Genomic DNA, 26,815 nt, shown 5'->3' on the forward strand with positions numbered 1-26,815 from the left:
AAAAGGTATGTTGGTACAGTGTATAGTAAGGTAAAGTGAAGTAAAAGCTAGTATAGTGTTTACATTAACATGACTTTCAATTTCTAAGGTTGAGGGTTCGAATCCCAGCATAGCTCTAGAATCCTTTGGCAAGAGATAACTTTTGCCACACTCAACCTATGTATAATGGGTACCTGATATGCTTGAACACTATTTACTTAGGCGGATCGTCCCAGCGTGAAGGTTATAACGCTTTAATGAGAAGCCAATATTATTTGTAGTAGTACATGTACTTCAGATTTTTAGACAATATTCAACTCAATTACAATTTATAATAGCTTCAAAATAATGACAAGAAAATTCAACAGCAGATAAACCGTTTGTTATAATCTTTATATAGGTTTTCCCGCTCAATTTAGATTTTTTGTTATTCAATTTAATGTTAAGAGCATTCAAATTCACAATAGTTGTGATCGCCATTGCAAATTGTCACTCGAATTAATTTTCGGTCGTTCAAATTTGTTGTTCATGCAAGAAGCTCTTCAAATGAGTCATGTCAATTTAAGTAAAGAGCATACGATTTGACGAATAATTATTCACTTTAATTTTCTCTCATTCTAAATTGTTATGCAAAAATATGTGTAAACACCCCTGGCAAACAGAGGGTGTTTTAGGTGTTCAAACACCTCCCCCACCCCTGGCAAAAGGGGTTGTGTTTTATTTTATTTTTTATTTTTTTTATTTTTTGGACGTTGGGGGGGGGGGACAAGGAGTATTCACCCCCCCCCCCCGCTTATTCACCGGTGGCTGGCTCGCCACTAAATATTTATCAAGAATTAGGCCAAAAAACACCTCCCTTTAAAAAAATCCTGGCTACGCCCTTAGGTCTACAGTGTTCATTTTTGAATGCACGAACATTGCAATTCAATGCACAGAATTTGAAATCACACGAAAGCATGGAAGGTCGCGACTTCGTATGCACTGTAACGAATTTGCCGCACTAAAAATAAATCGAATGTGGATAACGAATATTGTCCTAAATTGTAATCATTTTGCAGAAGTATTAATTCGGATGCTTTTAAATTGATTCGCATGTCTCCAAATGAATTCCATTGCATTGATTTAAAATTTGAAAGACCGATATCAATCGTAGGACGATAACGCGTGAATTTGAATACATACACCTTTAATTGATTATATGAGTTTATCGAAAACCTATATCATTGTACACTGTATTTTTTCAACATAGTCTTATTTATTGATATTAAAGGTATATGTATTCAAATTCACACACTATCGTCATACGATTGATATCGGTCTCTCAAATTTAAATCGAAAGAGATATTGGTAGCATTGCAATTTCAATTGATATTACGGCGTGTAAGTTTGATGGTAACAGGTACAATAATTCAGTTATCCCACCCTCCCCTATGCTATATAGGAGCCGAGGACCCAATATGACCTGGTCACCACCACCCATCAACGTTCACCTTCACGGCATGGACAGCCGTTCTCTATCTAGGACACCTAGTCACTACAGATCCCATCGGACAGTGTCAGAATGCGACCAATTAGACCAACCTTCTGCAGAAGACAAGTCCCTCAAGAGTGGCGTACATACATACAACGTGATCGAAACCTGCGTGCATGGACAGGCGAATGGAGACAACACCGACATGCTCACCATAGACGGTAAGAGCCTAGAAGACGACGGGACAAGATCGAACGAGATCTCCGGAAAGATATCAGATCCATTTTCTATGATCCCGAATCCTTTGTACCGGACAACATCATGTGTGATGGAAAGGAAAAATCCGTTACCGGCATTGCCACCGCGCGGACATCGTAGCACTGGCAAGGATCCGAGAAAGGTTGGTCAGCCACAGCGTTCAGTCCCTGTAACGGATAAGTCACGTGCACTGAAAAGCCACGGCCCTTCAGGTAACCAACCTGAACGATCCATTCAATCAGTCCGGTCCAAGTCATGCGATCCTCTCCGATACACTGATGAGCGATCAAAGAAAGAATGGTGTCTTTTAGATAGCCTTGATGCACTTGACAAACTTGACAGACTGGAAAAATCTCCGATAGATGATGTCTTTGGTGAACCAGATTACTCCTTGGTCGGGAATATATCAGGTAGATCCAGGTCCTACAGTCTTTTCCACCTACCCCGCAAACACTTTGATCCTAGACCAAACCCTGCATCTGCAGTCGTACCCCGACGCGGACGTCCCGTAGCATCCAGCTCTCAAGGACTCAATGTTGCTACCTGTGTGTCGGCATCGGAGCGGTATGAAATGGTCCAGAATCCTTTATGCCAACCCGTATCTTATAATCTACTTGACCGACCAGAGAAGACACGCGCAAGAGAGACACAGACAGCAGGTCACTTCAAGTCCAGTAGGAGTGGTACGAAGTGTGACCAACGTTACATCGATGATGAAGGTTATCAAACCATCACGGATGCTGGTGATGAGCATTGTCGAGTAGACAAGAGATACAGCGACGTGAAATAATCATATCATTACTTTCATTTGATCAGTGAATAAGGGGTTGGGGGAGGGGAGGGGAGGGCACTGACGATATCTATCACTTTTTATGAAAAAAATTATCATACTCATTACACTCCCCCCCCCCCCCCCATTTCAGACTTAATTGAACGAATCACTTGCTTCCAATATTCCAGGATGAAAACATCCTTCATGCAGGACCAAATAGCCATGGTATCAGTAAAATACCTCATTCAGTTGATTGTCACTTCATACACTCATTTTCCATAAAACACTTTCACTATAAAATAACACCCGAAGTAATCGACAAAGCATTAATCTAAACACACAAGTCGTATGAATTTGAAACACAAGAGGATTTTTATTATAGCACTTCTTATGACAATGGACGGAGACGTATTTCTAACTCTTTTATACAAACGCCTTATTAAAACACAAAGAGGAGCAATACTAACAAAACCAACAACAACAAAAGAAAGAAAAAAGCTTGGATATGCTAGAGTATATTGTGAATACAACAAGAATAATAAGATGGATACTCGGTGAAATGAAAGGCCCATGCAGAAAATTACAAAGATTATTCGGTTCAAGAAATCACCGAAAACAGTTAAACTATCAATTAAATGTCGAGGAATAGCAACAACATACTAAAGTCTTTCGTCTTGCATTCATCGGAGTGAATTGTTGGAATAAAAAGAAAGCGAAAATCAGATAATATTGGCGGAAGTTAATGGAACAAAACGCACAAAAAAGGGGGAAAAGAAAAAGCTTTAGAATGTCTATATTCGTTGCTATTCTTCAATTTTGTAGTACAAATCATCTCTTACATTAAATTCATCGGGCAATTACGTCCAATATATTCATTCTTAAAGCCCAAGTCCACTCCAAAAGTAACTTACTTTCAATAGAACCAGAAAAATCAGACAAACCAATCAAAAAAAGTTTGAGCAAAATCGGATAACTAATAAGAAAGTTTTGAATTTGTAATGACATGAAAAGCTTTGAAAATCACTACACAAATTGGCAACTCACTCATGAGTCTGTGACGTATGGTCCTCACTATCCACTAATTATTTTCTTTATATTGATAATATAAATTTCCTATTTTCACCCTAAGAATCTTATTTCTTCACACCAGCAGCCAATTTAGATTGTTAGTAATATGTTTTTGTGTGGATACACAAATAAAGAGTAATTTTTGTCCAGATAAATCATGAAAAATTGAATTTTGATAAACTATTTATATAAAAATCAATAATTATGAAATACAATATTCAGAAAATAGTATCAATTCTTCAAAATTCATAAAAAATTCTGGGAAATGTCATGCACGCAATGATACAAATCATATAACCTGGGCAAAGGCATGGGGAAATCCAAGTTTTGGGAGATAAAAAGGGAAATTAATGGGATTAAACTATATAAAGCAATTGATAAGTTGTGAGGACATGACGTCACAAACTGATAACGATCTTGGCAATTTGTGTTGTGATTCTCATTGTTCCATAGTTTTACATACTTTTTCAAAAATTCATAACTTTCTTATTAGTTATCCGATTTTGCTCAAACTTGTTTTGATTTGTTTGTCTGATTTTTCTGCTTTTATTGAAAGTGAGTTATTTTTCGAGTGGACTTGTCCTTTAAGTTACCACCACATGTAGATGTTAGTATATGTGAGTACTGCATTAAATCACCAGCACTGATAGAGCTTGAATCATACCAAATATGAAGTGAAATGGCACATTAGATGTTCAACTCCATACTACTTGCTAACGTATGGAACACCAAAAGACAATTACATTCGACTTTGCCCCTGATAAATTGCACGTCCTAGATGTCTTCTGAAGTGATATTCAGAATATTATCACCATATTAAGAAAAAATGGAATGAAATTAAACATGAAGGACGGATAATCAAGGCATACATTTTGTCCATCCAGACCCCATAGCACTTGTTGAATCATGACATTCAAATAGCATTACAAAATATATGGCCATTTGATTTCAGAAATGAGGTTTACCAGTACTCTTTGATAAAATCTTATACCAGAAGAAGTGTATATAAAGTCAATATGAAAGTGTTATGGTAACAACTGCACATATAAAAACGATATTATAATACAGAAGTATAAACTTACACCTATTTACATAACTATCCACAAGTGATATTTTTCACCTGTACATGCACATTTTATGCAATTACATGTAGCATCTCACAAACAGAAATTTACTTAGCATTTTGTATATTGTACAATCTCATTGGGTTAAAGTACCTTTGTCAAAAGAGTTTAGCTACACAACATCCACTTCTTGTTAATACTTTCAAACAAACCAAACAGAAATTGCTGCTGCTTCCCAATATAACTCTTGTTCAGGATATTTCATTGTTCAATGACGATGAAAATTATCAATTAATAAAATGTCTTTTGAACAACAGTCCCATGACGTTATAGTGTTTTTGAAAGTGAAACTTAGCCGCAATATAAAATCAATTTATCATATAAATGTCACATAGTTATAAAATCTTCTTTGTATAAAAGTGCATACTATGATATAAAACAAACATAAGAGAGGCATTAAAAAATCATTTGTAATGTACTTGAGTAAAATAAAACACTTAAATACTTGAAATAATGAAAGAGCAATTGACTGTACATATATCTCTGCAGCATGCATATTTCAGAGTTTCAGGTTCTATGCGTGGGCACAAAACTTACAATAACAGTATATTGTTTTTTTTAAAACTCCATATAAACAAGGTATTTAAACACTACGGATGAATTGATATCAAATACCAAAGAACCACATGAGTGTATAACAAACTTGTTACAACTTTCAGATTAATAGTGAAAAATGAATGTATCTCTTGTACCTCAATCACACCATCAAAATGACTCTGGACCGACTTCAAACCAACTGATGTTGGTCACTAGGGGAGGAGGGGGTAAGGGGGTTATATATTTGTTGGTTTGGTGTGTAGTCAGTCAGGTGTTGGTCACTGGGGGGAGGAGGGGGGAAGGGGGTTATATATTTGTTGGTTTGGTGTGCAGTCAGTCAGGTGTTGGTCACTGGGGGAGGAGGGGGGAAGGGGGTTATATATTTGTTGGTTTGGTGTGTAGTCAGTCAGGTGTTGGTCACTGGGGGGAGGAGGGGGTAAGGGGGTTATATATTTGTTGGTTTGGTGTGTAGTCAGTCAGGTGTTGGTCACTGGGGGAGGAGGGGGTAAGGGGGTTATATATTTGTTGGTTTGGTGTGTAGTCAGTCAGGTGTTGGTCTCGTTGGTTTGACTGAGGTATTAAGGTAACTACTCTTTGTGTGCGTATGGATGTGTGTGGGTATTTGAGGAAAAGTAAATCGTAATCATCATCGTTGCTTACACTACATAAGTAGCACAGTGCTTTGTGAGAATCATGATACCCATGTCAAACACTGATTCAAGACTAACAATAGAAAAAAAGTTGTCATGGGAAGAAGGTGTACCACTGTCTAATGTTCAACATTCTCTTCTTATTTCTCTCAACCTAGTGAAGTGAGATACCATTTGTAAATAATATATAAATTATACTCTCCCCGCTGGGGTAAATTGGAAGCTCAATATCAATAGAGTCTACCTGCAGCTAACACAAATATATTAATAAAAGTCTACCGGTATACAAAAAAAAAAAAAAAAAAATGTTTATATAAAGCAATGTTAATACAGTGTGTAACCTCATGTAATACACAATCTAATAGTGTGATAAACTGAATACTGACCAAACAATGTGAATATGCTTTGCTTGAAATAAATAAGGCACCTGAGTAGATGATTGAGTTTCAATTTATTTCTTGAAACAGCTGTCAAATTAAAAGAATATCAACTCTTTAAGTGTGAAAAATACTTTGGTTGAATTAAAAGAAGGCACTTTAACAGAAAACTGAGTTTTTATTTATTTCTTGAAGCAGCGAGAAGACAACTTGAAGACATTCGATGTTCAGATACTTGGTGGTGGTGGTGGTTGTTTGACTATCAATATATAACACAGTTTCTAGGTTATGAATATGATAAAATCTAACTTCCTTGTTTTTACAGGAAATAGTTACACACAAAGAAATATAGCTTTCATTTCAGACGGAAACTGAATTCTTCCTCATCTAGACACATTGGGTATTTATTTAATTATATATATTTTTATATATATAAATATATTTATCTATTAATTCATTTTTATTGGTTGATTAATCAATCAATTATTATCATTATATAATTAATTTATTCATTAATTTTGTTAGTAAGTTCATTTAACTTTCATCAATTTAATGTCATAAACATATACATCTTTTTATTTCTTTTTTGGTCACTTTACAAACACAGTCTTTCGTTTTAGATTCCACAGTATGAATTTGTTGCGATATGCATCTTTTTCCAATGCACTCTCTTTCATACTTCCCTTTCAGAATCCTTACATTTTGAATGATACTTGAAACGCATTGTTAAACATAACATGAATATATTCTTCAAGTACTTGAAACCAATCAGTGCTGATCGATTCTCAACATTTGATAGCTGCCTACATGTATGTACACTATTCAAGAAAACTGTTACCACCTACGGTGCTTTACCACATCAGAAACAGCACAGTAACATGACCATATTATCTACAGCACATACAAACAAAATAAGTTTGCCTACAACCAGCTTAACTTTATTTCATGTAAGAAAAGGTAAGAAAGAGAATTCCCTATCATGGATCCTTGTTAGCTCCAATGAGAATATCAGATGTTACCTCACACTCATCCATCACCTTGCAGGATTTGGTGAACACAGATTTAATTCTCACCTCTGGCATATCAATCGGCCCAACGTAGCGTATTAGTTCATCTGGAGAAGCTAGTCAATGCATGGTCCAAGATACATACAGTTACATACAGCTCTGATGAACTCACAAGCGATGAACCTGTGAATCCACACGAATGGTCCTCAGTTTGCTGGTCACCACTGGCATATCAATAAGCCCAACGTAGCGTATCAGTTCATCGGGGGATGCTGCATGACCTTTCTCTTCCCGCCATCGTTTGACGACAGACATGGTGAGGGCGTCTGGAGTGGATCCTCTATGTGACCTCTCCATCAAGGTCATGACATCCTTCGGGAAGTGAAAGACACGCATCAGGTCATGGGCCTCCCTCTCTCTCAGGTTAGCTGCCACACATGTGAACATCTTGCACAGCAAAGCCTCTGAAGAGAGATAAACACAATGCAAATGACTGTCTTGTGTATCAAAATACGTGTCCTAGAAATTGAATGCAGCTTGTGAATTAGTTGATTATTCAATATTCAATCACTTTCAAGGATTACATAAGAGGAAATGTGTTATATTCAGCTTTAAAACAAAATGCTATTGCTAACAAGGAAAGCTACTAATGTAAGTAACTTAACCCTAATAAGGCCGGGGGGGGGGGGGGCATTATGGCCCCCCCCCCCCTCCACGATTTTTCTGATTGCTCGGGAATGCATATGGATGGCGCCCTGCCGCTCGCTGACTTTTTTCTGTCGAATCTTGCGCAACTTTTAAAAGATTTTTTTTTTTTAATCGGACCTACGGTTACAAGGTCACGTGACCTTTTGTCTTTGCATGTCAGCCCGAAAATCGCTCATTTTCGTGATTTGTGTACAAAACATATGGAAAAGTCATTTTTCCTAAAAACAGATCGAACATGGGTTATTGGGTCTTGTTTAAAGTTTAGGTGGTTGTTTTGGGAGTCAAAATAGTTGAATTGTAGTAAGAAATGAAATAAAACAACAAAAACAATTAATACATAAGTTAAAAAAACAATGAAATACATATGAAATTATCAAAACAAGGGATAACAAAACAAGGGATAACATAATATATAAGGAATAAGCTGGCTCTTCCAAATTTTTTTGTTGTATTTTTATTCAGAATGGTCTAATGAATATATGTAGTGAAAAAGAATGCATAAATATGAATAATATATGATTTGTATGACTTTATTTGCATAAATTACCATAAATATGCAAATGAGTGAATTTTTTCAAAAAAATTGAAATTATCATATTATTCCATACACTTCACTTGACATGCGTGCAAATTTTCGCGGCGATCGGCTGCTTTGCGGCCAAGATCTTAAGGGGGGGCCATAATGGCCCCCCCCCCTAGCCGTACTAAGACCTCAAATAGCCCGGCCTTTTTAGGATTAACCCATTGGGTATGGGAATTAGATCGTTCTTGTACTAACACTTCAGTTGATTTCTCTTGTCTTTCTGCACGGAAACTCATTTGTCACATGCCAATTTTGCACTGAACATTAGGCACCAATTGACGTAAGGATTGATCTGTGCAACAAGATGGATTTGCAAGATTACATATTGTCGGTCTTGATTAGCTCCATGAAAAACTTTATACCAACAGCATGGATTATTTTTATCCTGGAAATAATTAAACGATCTTTAAGCTTTTGGTATATATCTATTCTATAATAAATACAATGTCACTTGTGTGGCATATAAAGATTTACCCTAGGGGAATGAAAGAAGTCAGTAGTCACTGATGATAAAAGTGATTCCTAAATATCAACTATATTTCTTTAACATTTATCATATTTGTCATACGTCAGAAAACAAAGGTTAAAGACATCATGGAGAAAGTCAGAGAATCAAAGTGGAGATGGGCTGGGCATGTAGCAAGACTTCAGGACAATAGATGGACAAATAGTTTAACAGAACGGCAACCAAGGATGGGAAAGAGAAGAAGATGAAGGCAGAAGAGAAGATGGAGAGATGACCTAACATCATACATGGGAACGGCCACTTGGACTAGGACAGCTAGAGACAGAAGAGAATGGAAATGTTATGAGGAGGGCTTTGTCCAACGTCTGGATGAACTATAGCCTGATAGATAGATAGATAGATATTGAGGTAAATTATTACTTGTGTAACCAAACACCAAACTCACCCTCTCTTTCATCTGCTTTCCTGATAAAGCTGGTGATTTGGTCCATGGCACCTCCTTCACATACCTCACTTGGTGGGTGAGCCAGAGGATTGGTATCCAGCCTCAACACTCGTAGCTCGCTCAACATCTCAAAGTTATTTGGCAGTGACTTGATTCGATTTCTTTCAAGCTTCAGAACCTCCAGGTTCTTGAGCTCACAGAACACCTCCGGGATGTCCATGAGGCAGTTGTCTGAGGCACAAAAGATCCTGAGTTTGGAGAGGGATCGAATGGTGTTTGGGATCATGGTAAGGCAGTTGTGCTGTACATAGATCTCTTCCAAGTCCTGGCAGTTGTAGATGGCAGGCTGCAGGAAGGATGCCTTCAAACCCTTCTCCTGGATGAAGTGAAGGATCCTGAGCCGCGAGATGGTCCAGATCTCTGGAGGAAAGACCGGGAACTGGTTGTTTGAGAGATCCAGGGCTTCTAACCGTTGGTACATGCTGACCTCTTCACAGATCTCTGTTATCTGATTATCTGACATGCTGAGGGAGACCAGGTTCTTGAGCGTACACATCTCTGGAGTGATGGCTGTGAATGTATTCTCGTTAAGAATGAACTTCTCAAGGTTCTGTAGACGTCGCACTGAAGCAGGTACTGAGCTGATGAGGTTCTGACTCAGATCTAAGAATTGAAGAGTCCTCACTTCACATAGCTCCTTTGGGAATTGCGTGAGTCTGAATATGAATTACAAAAAATAAAAAATCAGTATGACCCATCTTTTGCAAGCAGTTGAAATTCATGACATACCAACCTTAGCATTTTACTGCTCTTACACGTCTAATGAAAATATAAATTGATTCATTGATTTATAACAATTTGTCAAAAATTTTGTTAAACATTTTCTCAAACATCTACATACTAAACAAACTGGTTTCCAGATTAAACCCTTAGCTTTCTCACCTGTTGTTGGTTATGGTTACACTCTGAAGAGATTTCATATGCTTCACCTCACTGGGTAGTCTACTGAGAAGGTTCCTATCAAAGGACAACTCTTCACATTTACTGAGAAGGCAAGCACCAGGTGGAAATGTAGAGATCTGGTTGCCCTGTAGTGACAGCACATTCACCTGCTCATAGAAAAAAGGAAATAAAATGAGTAAAATAGAATTGATGTCCTGGTTTTTCTATTGACTTTCAAGGACATATATGCCTATTAAAGTTTTTTTTTTAAATGCACATGGTACCTAGAAGTGTACTATGTGTATGTGCAGTACATATGTAAGTTTGATACTGATTGTTATCATATCGTTGTTATTATTTCATTGGTGATATATTCTACATGTGAATCATTACAATGTGATCTCAATTCAACTCCCCATGAGTGTGCATGCATGTGCACAATATCATAATAAGCTAATTCTTGCTATCGCCAATATATTACAAATACTTGTATGTATAACACTCAGGTCTGCGCACCAGAAGTATGTAAATACCGTAAGTGGCTTGAAATCGCGTCCAAGAGGCCAACCCGGGGATTTGTTTATGTAATGGCGGTGCAGATCTTGCAAGAAGAGATAGAATGCAAAAAGAAAAACAACCAAACATACATACCCCCCCCCCCAAAAAAAAAAAAAAGAAAAAAAAAAGAAAAAGAAGACAATAATGATTATGCATCCCTTTACACTTGGCTATAAATTAAGATTTGGTTTCATACCTGCTTTAGACTAGCAATCTCAACAGGTAGTTCTGACATATGGTTGTTGGACAGATCCAGAACTTGAAGCTGTGACAGGAGCGATAGGTCATCAGGGATTTCAGTCAGCTCATTGTTTCCTGAAGAAATGAATGTAAAAAGAATACATACATGTAGATCATGATCAATAAAACAAAATTATGCTGACAAGTACGGGTGTATGTATCAAAATATTGTATCTTATATTATCCACATTTATGTTACATTAATTTGATCAGAAAACAAGATATTATATAAGCAGAACATTTCCTATTTATTTGGAATAGCAACATCATAGTATTGATAGAAAAATGAGTTGTACCAGAGCAGCAGCTCACTTAGATACCAAGTAATTGGTAAGAATTTAACGTTTGATACACTTTCCTGTCTTAATAAAAATATGATACAGTATTAGACAAAATAGTGGGCTATTTGGCCAACTTGGGCTGATGAAGAAAGACCTAGTGTCCTTAATATAGTTTGTAATAACAGCATTGCAACTAAAAGAAAATAAAGATAAATCAGATAACATCACATACCTACTAAGAATTCTACCAACTTGTAAAGTCTGTTCATGTTGTCTGGGAGGGATGTTAGCCTGTTTGAGCCAAGACCAAGAAATACCAGATTTAAAAGAAGACAAATCTCTTGCGGAACGGTGTTGAGCTCATTGGTACCAAGATCTAGAACCCTAAGCTTAGTGAGCTTCTGAATCTCTGAGGATATCTCCTGGATGTGATTCTGACTGAGGTACAGTTCCTCTAATTCTGGGAGCCAATATATTTGGATGGGGAGGTAGAAGAAGCTGTTCTGTTCAAGATGCAACTCCTGCAGGTTAAAGAGGTACTCGATGTCTGCTGGCAATGTCTGAAGGTAGTTCCCACAGAGACTGAGCTTTACGAGCTGATCCAAGAGGCAGACTTGTTTTGGCAACCACTTCAACATGTTGTTGTTCATCTCCAAGACTTGGATGTTGCGGAGATGTGAGATGTTGGCTGGCAGACTGGTCAGTTTGTTTTGGGAGAGAAAGACGCAGATGAGTTTCCGCAGGTGGCAGAATTCATTTGGTAGGGCAGTTAGTTGATTGTCGGATAGGTCAATTTGCTGCAACGAGGACAGCATTCTTATCTCTGTCGGAATCTCTTGGATTTCATTTCCACTCAAGTCTAAATGTTCCAACAGCGGCAATGCACAGATACTCCCGGGGAACTCTGTTAGCGAGCACTCCCTCAATGTCAATGAATCTAGCTGTTGAAGGTAGCTAAGACCAGATGGGATCTCATAAAGAGGTAAACAAGTCACTGATAAGTAATTCAAGAAGTCCAGTTCAAAGGTATCTGGAGGTATTACACTGATGTCCTCTTCTGATAAATCTAGGCAAAACCTGCCGTGAGTATCCCTGTATACCAAAGTACTAACATCTACTGGCACTGGTTCAACATTGTCTTCTTGGGGGATTTCTTGACTAACTTCAGGTATGTCATCCGGACCACATGTCTGCATATCTGAATCCACAACTGCATTTACAGGCTGAGGTTCTTCGCCTGAAGTCAAAATGATTTCATTTGCATTCTCATCCTCTCTTTTCCCTGAAGGGTCTTCATCTTTCTTTTCATCATCTCCATCAGGCTCTTCTGTATTCTGGTCTTCAGACTCGTTTTCAAGTTTTTCTTTTTCCTCAGTCTCCTTACCGAACTCTGAGAGAGCTGCATCATCTATCTCCTCAATTGTTTCCAAATCCATGGCTGATGTTTCCTGCTCAGTCTACACCATTTCAAGAGATTTCTAAGAAAAAAGAAAAATAGACAGAAAAAAATGATTGAAGATCTGGGAATACTATTTTATGTAAAACACTGAATCATACTAATTTTTACAAATCTATGACTTTAAAGTCTAGAATATTTCCTGTTAGAAGAGATCAACATACCTCACCTTGCTCAATGTTTATTACAGATTTTATCAAGACATTGACACATTTTTAGCATCGTATCAGGACGATCTCACCCCCCCCCCCCCCCGGACAATCACCCCTCTGAAAATTACCCCCCCCCCTCCCCCATTTATTAAAGAGGAAGTCCACCCTGATAATAAGTTGGTTCTAATAAAAGGATTTTTTTTTTTTTTAGGGTAGTGGGGATTTGTCCCCGGGGGGGATAATTGTCATAGGGGTTAATTTTCTGGGGGATATTGTCCACAGGGGATTATTTTCAGGAGGGGGGGGGGGGGGGGGGGGTAATTGTCCTAGAACCACTTAGCAGGGCAAGTATGCACAAAATGTATGTTACTCCACTCAGACATACATGTACATGTAAGTGTAAACAAGAAGAGTGTGGTTATATATTCTTTATCATCAAAGCCAACTAAACTTCAAGAATGATTTTTTTTATGAGAGGAAGAAGGTGCAAATGATCATCATCTCCTGCTTTGCCCCTGATAAAAAACCCAACTTCAATTTCATCTTCAACATTTCCCACCCCGCCCCTCGATCAGCCTCACTATTAATTCCTTTGCAACAGGAGGATCTGAGAGAGTAAAAGAGCCCTTGAGGCTTGAAAGAAACTATTCAGCATTGAGAGTAAATCTGATTCTACTTAGATATAATAAGACTACTGTTCATGGATTTCACTATTTTGTTAACAATCAGGCAGCAACTCTTTTGACGTTGCCCTCTGGGCTGAGCTGAGTTACAATGTCTACGACTATGCAGTGCCATTGTCTTTGAACTTTACTATAAGATTTTTTGTCACAAAACTTGAATCAAACACCAACTTTTTATCACCATTTTTTAATGGTTTTTATGGCGATAGAAATTTACAACAAAATTGTTGTTCACTTTCAGCAACGTTTGCTGCCTTTTCTCGTGATACTAAATTGTTCTTCAATTTCATTTCTTGCTTCTGAAGTTTTGGCTTTTCTGTCTCAACTTCATTTAGTGACACTACTCATTAGTCTTAATCTTATTTTTAGATGACATTAATCATTATGTCTTTGTTTATAGACCCTAGATCTAGGTCTAGATCTAGACCCCTTTTGCTTTAATTTTTAAATTCAATCATCAATGAGATTTTTCTCATGAAAATTGTTCTTCATTCAAAAAATTTATCTTCAAATTATAATTAAGGCCAAGGGGATAATATGAAATTAAGCATGAGAGGATTATAAAGGACATTCCTTGTTCAGTACCAAGTCAATTATCATCGACCACTCCAGCAAAGCAAAGTCAGTGCATTATAAATGCGTCATTGACCTGGCTCCCCACTGTACACGATTATAAGCGAGTGGGACTACACGAAAGTTTCTGGACAACAGGCAAAAGTACTTTAGCAAACTTGGCTATATAAGGGACAATTTTTAGAATCCGTACATGTATAATAACGTCTTAAGCAGTTTGTTATGATATAAAAAAATAGCAACAAATAAAAGCAAAGAGATATTCGCGTACATTACCACTCCATGTACAGACGTAAACAGAAGACAGCGTATCGTCTCTCGGCAACAACAGAGCAGAGATAGGTCATAGGTCGATCATCAACGATTTGGATCCGGGGGCGGCGCTGCATGCACAGTACTTAGTGGGCCAGGGAAAAACAAAAGTGCGCCAAAACTCATTTTGGTGATTTATTTTTTTCAATTTTTTTCTTGCCCAGTTGAAAGGTAATACATTGAGGAATACCTCAGTAAAATATTATTTAATAATCCTACATATTTACAGTTTTAGTGCAAAAGTGACTTATTTTATAAATCTTTCAACTTAACATGAAGTTCTTAAGTTATTGATATGAAATTGCTCTCACATATATTCCTGATAGTTCATTTCGTTGCATGAATGGGTTAAAATTAATAGAAACACAATCTTCATGATATATCATAAAGTAATTCACTGAAAAATGGACTAAAATGATTATCCATGTTTTTTATAAATCCAGAGGAAATCTTTAGATCTCCGCAGAGTTCCGCTTTAATTTTAATACCACCATTTTGTCTGATGTCTAAGCTTTAAGTTGCCCGATCTTGCCTATAGCCAATTTCCCTTGCCCCATTGCCCCGAAAAATGTCACGGTGTTTTGGGGGTCCGTGGCTGAATCATGAAGGATTCGCGGTCATAAATCACGGCGTTTGGGGGCGCGTGACTGTCTTGTTTAGACACCGCGGACCAAAATAAACACATTTTTCGGGGCAATGTTGCAGGGAAAACGGCTCTAACATAATAACGGGCACAATCGGGCAGCCAATTCTGGTATCAACTTAAAGCTTAGATATCAGAGAAAATGTTGGTAATAACATTTAAGCGGAAATCCCTGGAAATCCAAACATTTCCTCTGGATTTATAAAAAATAAATCCCCAGAAATGAGTTTTGGCGCACTTTGGTTCCTCCCTGGCCCACCGTGCGCTGGCTTGGCCCAATCTTCATATTGGGTGGGGGTAAATAATTTCCTCGATAACAAAAGATTATATCATTTACATCATCACCAATGGCGACGTGCAAGCTTTTTTTCTTTCTTTTTGTTATCATTTGACATATGGCAAATTTGTGTACATATTTTTACTTTTAAAAAAAAAATCCCCGCCCCGTCCCTCTCACGATTGCCATGCCCATAGATGCACCTCAGTGATCATGACGCCAACAGATCTTGAGAGCAGGCACGTAGCCAGAGTTTGATGTTTGGGGGGGGGGGGGGGCGGGGAGGGGGGCACATACATGTAATCGATCGAGGAAAAAAAAAAGTTCTAAAAAAGTTCAACCGATCTTGGAAATTTGTTGGGGGCACGATCCCCCCGTGACTATGTGCCTGCTTGAGAGGGCCTTGACTCGATTGCCGTTTGTAATATACGGGGATTATAATGATTATGATTTTCTTTTGTTAATGCCCAGAATGAGTCCAATACCCCCTTTAATCACTGTTCTGTTGTAAATAAAGTTGTTTACGGACTTTTTTCCTTCTCCTCGAAATATCTTACCGAACGATTCTCTCTCCTATGTGATCTGTTAAACACCTCAAAGACCAATACATTTGTCATATTTTGTGTTTCTTCTGATAGGAGTAAAATCGTGTGTTGTATTAGTATAATAATATTGATTGAAGAATGATTCACTGGAGGAAAGCTTTATTGGACTTCGTTTGATTACTAATTATTGTATTGAATGTAAACGCAATGTACATTAAGAATGACAGAATAAACAAGGTGTATTGACAAACATTATTATCTAAATTTATTCAATACAGCAATGTGTCAGGATTAATATTATTGAACAACTCCGAGCTTTTACTCTTAAAGGCCCACTGCACTACTGGTAGCTACTTGCGCCCTCTATATAACAAACAATGCCTAATCGGTGACCATTGGTCCCCCATGATCCTCTTTTTCTTATGTTAACTGAGAGCTGAGTTGATGAGATAACCACCTGTCTAGTGACCTTGCAGAGCGGTCTAATCCCTCCTGTAAACTATACGGCAGATAAGCTTTAAAGAAGCAAAGGAGAAAACTTCTCAGTGCCTAACAAATAACACCCCATACAGTTACCCCTCCCCCCCCCCCCCCTGCGACAATAAGCGAGTTCGTAATTAGGATTTGCGCATGGGCAGATAAAGGTCATTCGTACCCAAATTGTAAAACCATTGAGACGAATACTCGGACCGTGCTCATTAAAGTTATGTAATCAGTATTCATTTATGCAACAACAGTATTTTATCTGATACACAAGTGGAAGTATTCTTCTCAAGAGGCAAACAAAAGGTATTCATAAAGCACCTCCATCACTTTGACAGTGATTATTCTAAAATGCACAGGTGGGAAGTATCCATCGTGTCTAAGATCAGTGGATATGTTGGGGTCAAGCGGTCCAGAGCTATTTACGAACTCGCTTATCACCCCTGGCTGACATCAACACCAAGGGCAAGTGCGCTTAGAGATTTCCCCTCGAGTATTTACCCCCCAAAAGAGCACCCCTCGTTGTATTTTTCTCAAACACGATCGCAAACACTTTCGAAACTATCAACCCATTGCCATCATGAATCTCGTTCGTCACCTATTTAAATGTGCGAAAATTAGAATTAAATCAATACGTATCACGCAATCTGAACTGGATTTCTACAGGATATACATGTACCAAGCAGGCTATTGAAATTGCCCTTGAGTTGATTTCTCGAAAGACTGTACGATCGTGTTCTCAAACTTACACTAATTTCTTTTGCCATTTCATTACCGAGACCAAATTTATACAAAGGATCAATAATCGTATACAGTCATGTTAAACAGTGCATGTCCATCCCAATACTAACTTTTTTTAATAAAGGAAAATTCTATGAATATTTTCAGTGACAGTAACACATTGTTAAAAGGTGAGGCTTGATCAAACACTAATTGGCAACCCCATGATTTTTGCCTGCAGATCCCTATTAAATGTTAATAGTGAGAGGAATGGAGACTATCTCTCTTCCTGGTCGTTAAAAACGTCATATAGAGGGTGCACGTAAAAAACTCATGTGGCAGATGAGTAAATAGATTATTTAATATTTTCTTTTGTATATAAATTATTTTATTGAATCGAACCATCCCTATTTCCACGAAGTGACGGTAGTGAATGAAAATCGCATACAATTTGCGTGCGGATTTGCCTCACTACCGTCACTTCGTGAAAATAGGAACGGTTAGCAAAGTATACACTTTCATCGTCTGATCACAATCATATGAATAAAAAGGTTTGATTCTTTTTAAATAATGTATATGCAAGATTAAGATGCAACGAGTATGTAAACAGTAATACAAAACAATAAAAATAAAAAATAATATCGTAAGACTTTCATGATACACAGTCATGTAGAAAGTCTTACGTATACACAATACGTACGATTCATAAAGCATTATTTTTAAAACCTTCTAATATTCTACATCAAGTGTTTCATCAACTGTTTTACAAATTGTGTATTCTTTCGTTTGCCTCATAGCCCGGTAGCACAGTGCACGGATCAAAATGAACGAGGTTTGAATATATCTGAGTATTGGAAATTTCGGGGAGGAAGCTATTAATATATCCCAAAATGGACGTCTGTCTAGGCCCTTTTTGCTGCATATGGCCCCTGGGGCCAAGGCCTGCAATTGAGCTAGAACAAACGAGCGAATATTTTACTTGGGCCAATGCTACAATAAAGGGCCTTTAGGCCACATTTGTTGCCTCTGGCGGGCCCTAAGCACCGGAGAATTTGTCTGTGACCATTCGTGTAACTAAATGTATTTTGGGCCCTATTAACCAATCCCAGGGTCATCATACAGCAGGGGGGGGGGGGGCAAGGTATCATCCATATTTGGATAAACTAGCCCCCCCCCCCCGAATGTTCCAATACTCAGACATTGGAACATCGTTTGTTTGATCAAAGTGCACTTAACTGGGCTGCCGGGCTATTATGGCATTTCTGTAATTTATCTTCATTAAAAACATGTTCATTTAGAGTTCGCTGTAAATGGGTATCCGGCATTTCATATTTTTGTTGAAGATCACGTCAATGACAATATATAAAAACATGTAGGCATCCGTCTGTGATCCTAAATCGAATTATGGATTAAATGCGTACTCCAAAATGATCCAAATCATTATAATTAAGACTTTGGAAGTGGTTAGCAATATCATTTTAAAGAATCAAATGTAACTCTACGAAGCACACAATGGTCTAAGTATAATGTAATAATGTGAACTATGTTTCACATAATACCGCATATGATATACAGTCATGATATATATATAAAAACATATTATATACATTATCAGCAATTAATAATTAAACGATCAACGCTTAAAATTACATTCACAATAATTGAAATACATTACTGAAAAGCATCATAATTCTGATGTGTTATCGGCACATAGAATCTGATAATTCATCATGAAAGATGTCTTTAGGGAACACCCTAAAGACATCTTTCACGATGAATTATCAGATTCTATGAAGATAAAAGCTGTATAAACTATTCTAGTTTGTGCAACAACTTTTACCAGTTTTTTTTTGGTAACTTCAATAACAATTATATTGTGATATGTCTTTAAAATTTACTTTGATTCTGTCTTTCGAAATGAAACAAATAATAATAATAATAATAACAATATTAATGAAATTAATGATGATGATGATAATGATAATAATAACTTTTCAAGCAGAAACTGCAAACACACCCTCTAGTTTAGATAAATTTTTACATTTTGGATTAAAGGCACACTGCCATACTTGTAGCTACTTGCTCCCTCTATATAGAAAACTTCCCTAATCGGTGCCTGTTGGTCCCCCATGATCCTCTTTTTCTTATGTTAAATGAGAGCTGAGTTAGTGAGATTGCCACCTGTCATAGTGACCTATATGGCTCTCTGTGTGGTCTAATCCCTTCTGCCCCAGTAGTGGTGACGATCTTTAAGACCTTGCCCACCTCCTGCTGAACCGACCACCGAAAATGTATTCGTTTATTCTTGAAGGAACAGACAAATTAACTAAAAAGTATAAGAAATATTAAAAAAAATAACTGATATGAAGGGGAAAGTTGTTTTATATTAATAGGGAACTAAAATGTGCTTTTGAACTATTTCACTCACAATTCGCTTTTACCCTTTTAGAGTGTAATTTTGGTATTCAAAATTATGAAAATGATTTAAAAGAAGCAAAGGCTATCATTTTGATATCACCCAAAATGGGCTACCGTCATCGCATATTCTCATTGATGGTCAAGTTATGATTGATCTAGTGTAATGTGATAACATGCTGGCGGTAATAAGGTGTCAAGACTTTGCTTGCTCGCTTGTCCTACTGCACAGTGTGTCGTGTAGATATAAGATACGTGTATAAGCACATGCAAGACTAGAAAGGCATCCTTTCTGAATTGGTGATCAAACATTTTTGTCGGCATAAACCTTTTCTCCAAAAACATATACATTCCATACAAAAGTGTACAGTGAATGTTTTATTTCAAAGCGACTAAACAAAGAAAGTCTAATTTGAGATTGATGACCAGTTTAAAACTATCGAAAATATTTCACAGATCTACTAATAAACTTATACCATGATATAAACGTAAAATCAGAAATCCAAAGATACGTGTTTGACATTCAAACTACATTGGTGTCTGGATTTCTACGGTCCTGATGGTCACAGAAATTTGAGCGATTGTAATATATTCAAAAATACCAATCTCAATCTTCAGGGAGAATCCGAGAGTACACTGGTGTGTCAAGGTTTATCGTGCCACATCATGATCGCAAAGACTTTCGACAAATCAAGCTAATGTAAATGCTATGGCCTTTGTTCATCATCAAAATGTGCGAACATGACAGTAATGAGACACAACCCCAACATATTGGGGTTAACAATGGTATATTGAAATTTCCTTTGAATTGACTCTTCGAATTAAAGTTTTTCCAACTGAGTTGGGCCAACTTTGGCGAACGTTGCTGAAAAAAATACCATTGCTGATACACAGCCATTTTTTTTTCTACACATTTATAATCTGACTTGTTCCTCGATCAAAGTAAGGAAATTATAATTTATATAGAATCACGTGCTTCCATCTTCGGATCCAAATAACTGAATTGTCACTGCTAATCGTGTTACAAACTTTAGTTTCAGTTCTTCTTATTCGACTTGCTGTTGACGAAGGTACTTTCGCAGGGGGTCATTCTACATAGTAGAACTTGTGTCTATTTTCCCAGCCTATAGTGCACCATTAAAATCAAGAGGAGTCGATGCACGTCCCATATCGCTGTGGTCTCCATCAGAACATCATCTTCATCAAGACAAAAGGTCATCAAAGCTAAAGTGTAAAAATCTTAGCTTAAACCGGTAACCAAGGTAACGTTTCTACCGCGTCGGTTCGCAGTCACGAATCGGGCATCCGAAAACGACCGAGGGTGAAGATCGAAGCCAGACTGACAGCAACAGCAATCCATACTGTCACAGGATGACATCTAGCGCCCTCTGTCGCTCTTCCCACAGGCAGGTCGTTACAAAAATCAGAATGACAGCAAAAAACACATACATAATGTGAGGAAGCATTGACGAGACACTGTTTATTGCCGCTTCGTGATAATTCGTCCATACAAAACGTGTCCAACATGCAACTCCGAGTCATTTGAAGCACTTCTCGCGTACCGGCTGTGAAAGAACAATTGGAGAACGCGAACAAATTAAAAACATAAGATTTTACGAGATGTCAATTAGACACAGAACTACATTAATTTTCCCATTGGTTTACATTAAAAAAAACACACGATCGCAAATACTTTTGAAAAACCAACGTTAGGCAATTTCAATAGCTCTGTCCATCACTTTATAAGGTATGCACAAACAACGACGTAATCCGAACATGATAGGATATACAATATACAATAGGGTATTGAGTTGATTTTTCGAAAGTATTTGCGATCGTTTTAAAAGCACTGAAGACGAACTATATCAATTCATCCTCAAGTAGTTACTAATTTAAGAATTTAAACTAAAGGCTTTGTATGATACAAAATTATGAACAACGAGCAATTCAACAATATGAGATTTTAAAATACTATATCAGGTTGTTTACAAACAGGTGTTCACAAGTCGAAGGAATTTCCCTTTTATATTTCTGTTTTGAAAGACTGACCTCTTATCAGTATTGTCTTAAAAATGATTTATTTAAAATATAAATTTAAATTCTACACATATAACAAAAGAAAGGAGTTGTGTTCAAAAGCATTCTTTCTTCAATCATACATGTATAAGGACAATTTAAAGCCAACTGACAGATGGTTATCTCATCAAATCAGCTCTCAATATTATTAACATAAGAAAAAGAGGATCATGAGGGACCTACAGACACCGATTGGGCATTGTGTGCTATATAGCAGGCCCAAGTAGCTATATTTAGTACAGTGGGGCTTTAAAGAAAGATAATGAAATGAAAAACTGACCTTTAAATTTGACTTGTGTAGAACATGTTCTTGTGCCCACTTGGCATTCATCCGTTGTGCTGTTTGAACCACATTCTTCATGACTTGATGATAAAGGACATTTGAAGCACTGGAGAGGATTCACTAAAAGAGAAGAGATAAAATATATAATGGTGAGCGAAGTGGGACGAATTTTCCCGGACAATATTATTTCCCTGGCCAACTGCAAAGGGCTCCAGACAGTTACCAAGGACATATTCACGCCTAAAAATCTTTCCATTTACCAATCCGACACCTACACAATAAACAAATGCACTGAGAGGCCCAAGTTGAAGTTATGGATCCAGGTAGCACTGTCGCCGAGGAATTCATAATTTCACTACACCAATAGCACATTGATCTTGATCGATTGCATATCTATGACGACGTCCATGGTATAGTGCACTATACCATGGATGACGTCACGGTGTAGTACTTTAGTTCTTATCGCCGTCATCATAGCAATGTTATGTTTGGTCACATGGTGCTATGTTGACCAATCACTGAACAGGATTTCATTCATCAAAAATATAATGGATAATAATCCTAAGTAGGTTAAATTGTGCGTGGTATTATTGTTCGGGGTAGTTGTCCTAGGTGAACTTTTCCAGTTGTAATAGGCCTACGCGGCTTGTTTTTTAATCTTATACGAAAACTCCACAATTCCCCATTAAAAAGCGACTTGTACAATCAAACTATATTTATTCAAAGACAGTATCGCTCTTTATTCAAAGTTTATTTGTAATGCTGTTTTAAATGACTATAGCTCATCGTCAAAGAAGATGTTGACAGGGTGAATCTATTCATGTTACAAGGTACACCTGTATACAGAACCTATACACTTCCCGCTTACACTACGCCGATGCTAAAAGTTTCTTTACGTCACAATATTCATGTTTTCGATACATCGATCATAATTATTTGTGGTTAGCCGCCCCCCCCCCCAATCCCAAGAAACCACGCCCCATATAAAAAATGCACAGAAATTCGTTTAGTATGAACATCGATCCACTACGATCAAAAGGTTCAAATAACTATCATTTTATTCTTGTTTGACAGAAATGAATCGTGATTACTCTCAGATCAATCTTATTAATGAGAGGCTCAGATCATTACAAAACTACTTCTACTTCTACGTTTATGCTGGCCCTCATCTAAGTCTACTATAAAACTCTGTACCATCTACTTACATTGCAGATGGAATACAAACAGGAGAAAAGAGTGATGTGAGAATGCATTTCCAATGAATCCCAAGGTTTGTATAACATGTCAAATCGGATGTAGAGCCAATTCTTACTGGGGACGGTTACATCTGAATTCAAGATTCGATTATCCTTAAACTCTCTGTTGTTCTTATCGATTTTGATCCGACATAAACGGGTCAGGACGGGTAGAGAAGCGATATTTAGGTTGAGATGCCAAACTATATAATGGCGTTTATATAAATAAAAAATGGAGTTAGTCCACAGAACGGATTGGGTTATGGCCGATGTCGTGGGTATCCATCGTTCTGCTGATTATAGTTTTGATTGGCACAGTAAATCTATGCATTGAAAGAGATGTTTAATCCTCTTTTAATGCTTTTAAAAATGTGACATTAATTGTTATGGGGTAATTTTTGCTTTCTCTATCAGACCTGTGATGGAAGGGTCTTGTCATTGACATTCTCAGATGATCGAAGAGGGATGTGATTGCACTTTATTATTTGTCAATAACTTGTGTATCGTATTTTAAAAAAAATTAAACGGGGAAAAAAAGCTCGATATAACTCGTCAGTGATAGGCGCCTAGGTGGTATATGATTACAGAATCCTTTACACACTTCAGACAACAGTCATGTTCATTTCAGGCTTATGTGCTGGGAAGATAACGGCCTGCTATGGTTGTAGAGGTGGCTAGGTAATAAGATATGAATACAAATCAACCAACAACGGTCAACAAACTTCCTAGACCAATAGGTATAATAACAAAGCGCAAGCAATAGTGCACCGTGACCAGTTTAAAACATATATATATTTGTGCAAGCTAGGTCTGTTCCTTTAAGTGTCGGTAATGACCATAGTGTTATTATGTTGAATAAACCTTGAAGACTCCATCTGAATACTATATCATTTTTAATTTGGTAGGATTTTTTTCTGAAGCTTCACTCTATTTTCTTCTATAGGCCTTCATTAAATAGAGAGTATGTGGTTACTTTCCTTAATTTCACATTGAATAATGAGAGAGTCGGAGATTCATCCACGAAACATTCCTTGTTCACTTTCACAAAGCTTAAAGAAAGGAATTTCCTCGTATTTCTAAACGAAGTCTGAGATTATAAAATCAATCTCAATCAGAAAACCCAATTGAACGCATCTTAGATCGCTTCCAGGTATACGACAAGCAGAGAAGATCGAAAAGAAAATGGCGTAAGAAACTCGATATTGCCTAATGCAGGATGAGTGATAAGGTGAACGGCCTGCAAGGCAGAGGATCATCCCATTCATTCATTCCTTGCTGATTTATCGTGTAGTATTCCAGGTTTTAAAACAAACAGAAGTAAAAACTAAGTAAAACAAAGCCTGAAATAACCACTTAAAATAATTGTTGAAAAGCAGATCCGCACAGAATATCTTGCATCAAAACAGAAAGAGGTTCTTCGTTTTTCTAACGTCTTCAAAAATTATAAAACATTACGCTTGATTTGGAAAACATGGAAAATGTATGAGATTTGTATGGCGCCAAATCCACTTGTAATCAAATGCTCAAGGCACATTAGTTCAACAGATGAAATTACATTAAACAATAACATTATAGTACAACATGAGGAGGATAACACATAAAACATTAACAAAAAGAAGGGAACGATTATAGTTAAGAATAAAATCGTTGTCAGTTTAATCTTTTAAGAAATTTACATTCGAAGAATTAAAAAAAAGATTTTGATGTAAGTACGTGAACTATTAATCACCGAGCTTAGATGCACAAAACTGTCTAGATTTGAGATACATACGAATAGAATGAATTTTCTCTGACATATCAAGCAGCTTTCTTTCTGCTTAAAATGAGTATAAGATTCCAACATTTGTTTGTGGACCACGATCGATAATGGTAATTGTGCATACCCAAAGATGGCGGATAATTTATCCACAATCCGTGCATCTGCATTCAGAAGCAGGGCTCATAATACGTTCAGACCATGCACGGTACCATATACTTAGAAGGACTTCACATATTAACCCGAGGCATGATGCCAAATTCATAACTGCGCTCATCAGGAACACCCACAAGACTTCAAGGGTTTTGCAGCCTCTTTGCTTTGGAATTATAATTTTTGTCAATCAAATCATAGATTTCTGATAATACGACAATGCCCATTCTCTCTCTCTCTCTCTCTCTCTCTCTCTCTCTCTCTCTCTCTCTCTTCTCCCCTCTCTCTGTCTCTCTGCCCCCCCCCTCTCTCTCTCTTTATATCTTCGCTCTTTCAATTTTTTGTTTAGGTTAAAGTCTCCCCCGAATGCGTATACTGATACTGCATGGAAAATGAAACATCTAAGCAGTGCCAACATATTTCCTTTTCCAAAATGGAGGATAAAATAATACTTTCACAACTCTTAAACTTAAGACTCATCATCGCTAAGAGGCCACTAACCCGTAAAAAGCGATGGCACTTGCAATGTTATACATCAAAACACCCCCAAGACAAATCATTGATTAATAAATCGCAAATGCATCCATCCTTGTATTGATATACCTCAGGCAATCTTATTTCCATTTCCAATCCCAAAACTGAACCTTTTTATAACGAAGTGTGTTCTGAAGTACCAGTGGGAGATACTTGATAGTGGCAAAGAGTTCGACTGCTGTGTTCCATCTGTTCAATAACATACTCGGATCAATATTAGAAGGTTTTGACGGATTAAATTGCATCGCGTCCATGAAGGAATCATTTTCTAAAGCTAGAAGTGTTCAGCTTAAAAAGAACGCACTTAAAATAATATCATGTTACACTAAAAGTCTATTCAGAAAGAGGGGAGTTAGTAGTATGAAATAAAGAAGGCGCTAAGATATGAAAATATTGGCACAACAGGTGATACAAATTATTACATCCCATATCCGCTTATAAAACGTTACCGATATCCTTCCACACAAAAGATTCAATCAAAAAAAGTGACTTAAAACAAGAAGCAATTTGAACATAAATCGGCGGCGAAAGAAAGGTAAATTCAAATCGTCCAAATTATAAGCAAATCCCGATAAACAATGAAATTGGTATCAAGGAAGTTCGTTTACATTTGGCTATTCAACACTGCAAATCTTTAAAAAAAAAAAAACCTGTTATCAACTCTTTCCTTTTCTTGACCCCCCCTCTCTCTCCCTCTCTCTCTCTCTCTCTCTCTCTCTCTCTCTCTCTCTCTCCTCTATCTTTATTCCTCTCTATCTTCAAGTGCATATCTCTCCCATCTTTTTCTCCAGTATCTCTCTATCTGTCTCTTCTCCCTCTTCCTCTTTCTTTCTCATTCGCTCTCCCCTATTTATCTCTTTCTTTCGTATACACATCACCATCCCTCTTTCCTCAGTTAATATCTTTCACTTTCTCTCTCTGTCCCTTCCTCTATTATCACTTGGTCCTTATATCTCACTCTTTCATCAGTAACTTGTCTCTCTCCCCTTTAGATATATCACCTATCCCCTCTTCACCTCTCTCCCTTCCACCCTCTCTCCCTCCTCTCCTCTT

The 26,815-nt window shown here is 37.3% G+C and overlaps 1 protein-coding gene across 1 annotated transcript; it reads right to left on the bottom strand.

Moving 5' to 3' along the window:
* Positions 1 to 5,661: 5,661 nt before the first annotated feature.
* Positions 5,662 to 14,677, bottom strand: LOC100892990 (leucine-rich repeat and death domain-containing protein 1). The gene is made up of 6 exons (XM_003725894.3): positions 14,602 to 14,677; positions 11,699 to 12,944; positions 11,142 to 11,260; positions 10,388 to 10,554; positions 9,446 to 10,161; positions 5,662 to 7,707 (listed from the first exon to the last, which is right to left on the bottom strand). Exons 2-6 carry the CDS (start codon positions 12,900 to 12,902, stop codon positions 7,412 to 7,414), a joined length of 2,502 nt encoding a protein of 833 aa, XP_003725942.3. The 5' UTR covers positions 12,903 to 12,944; positions 14,602 to 14,677; the 3' UTR covers positions 5,662 to 7,411.
* Positions 14,678 to 26,815: the final 12,138 nt, after the last annotated feature.

Source organism: Strongylocentrotus purpuratus, unplaced genomic scaffold, assembly GCF_000002235.5.
Source record: "Strongylocentrotus purpuratus isolate Spur 01 unplaced genomic scaffold, Spur_5.0 spur5_scaffold_7, whole genome shotgun sequence".
Taxonomy (NCBI): domain Eukaryota; kingdom Metazoa; phylum Echinodermata; class Echinoidea; order Camarodonta; family Strongylocentrotidae; genus Strongylocentrotus; species Strongylocentrotus purpuratus.

Coding starts and splice junctions, on each gene's coding strand:
- LOC100892990 (XM_003725894.3), bottom strand. CDS start 12,902: ATGGATTTGGAAACAATTGAGGAGATAGATGATGCAGCTCTCTCAGAG. Junction 10,555..11,141: donor AGATTGCTAGTCTAAAGCAG/GTATGAAACCAA, acceptor TTCTATGAGCAG/GTGAATGTGCTGTCACTACA. Junction 10,162..10,387: donor GTAACCATAACCAACAACAG/GTGAGAAAGCTA, acceptor ATTCATATTCAG/ACTCACGCAATTCCCAAAGG.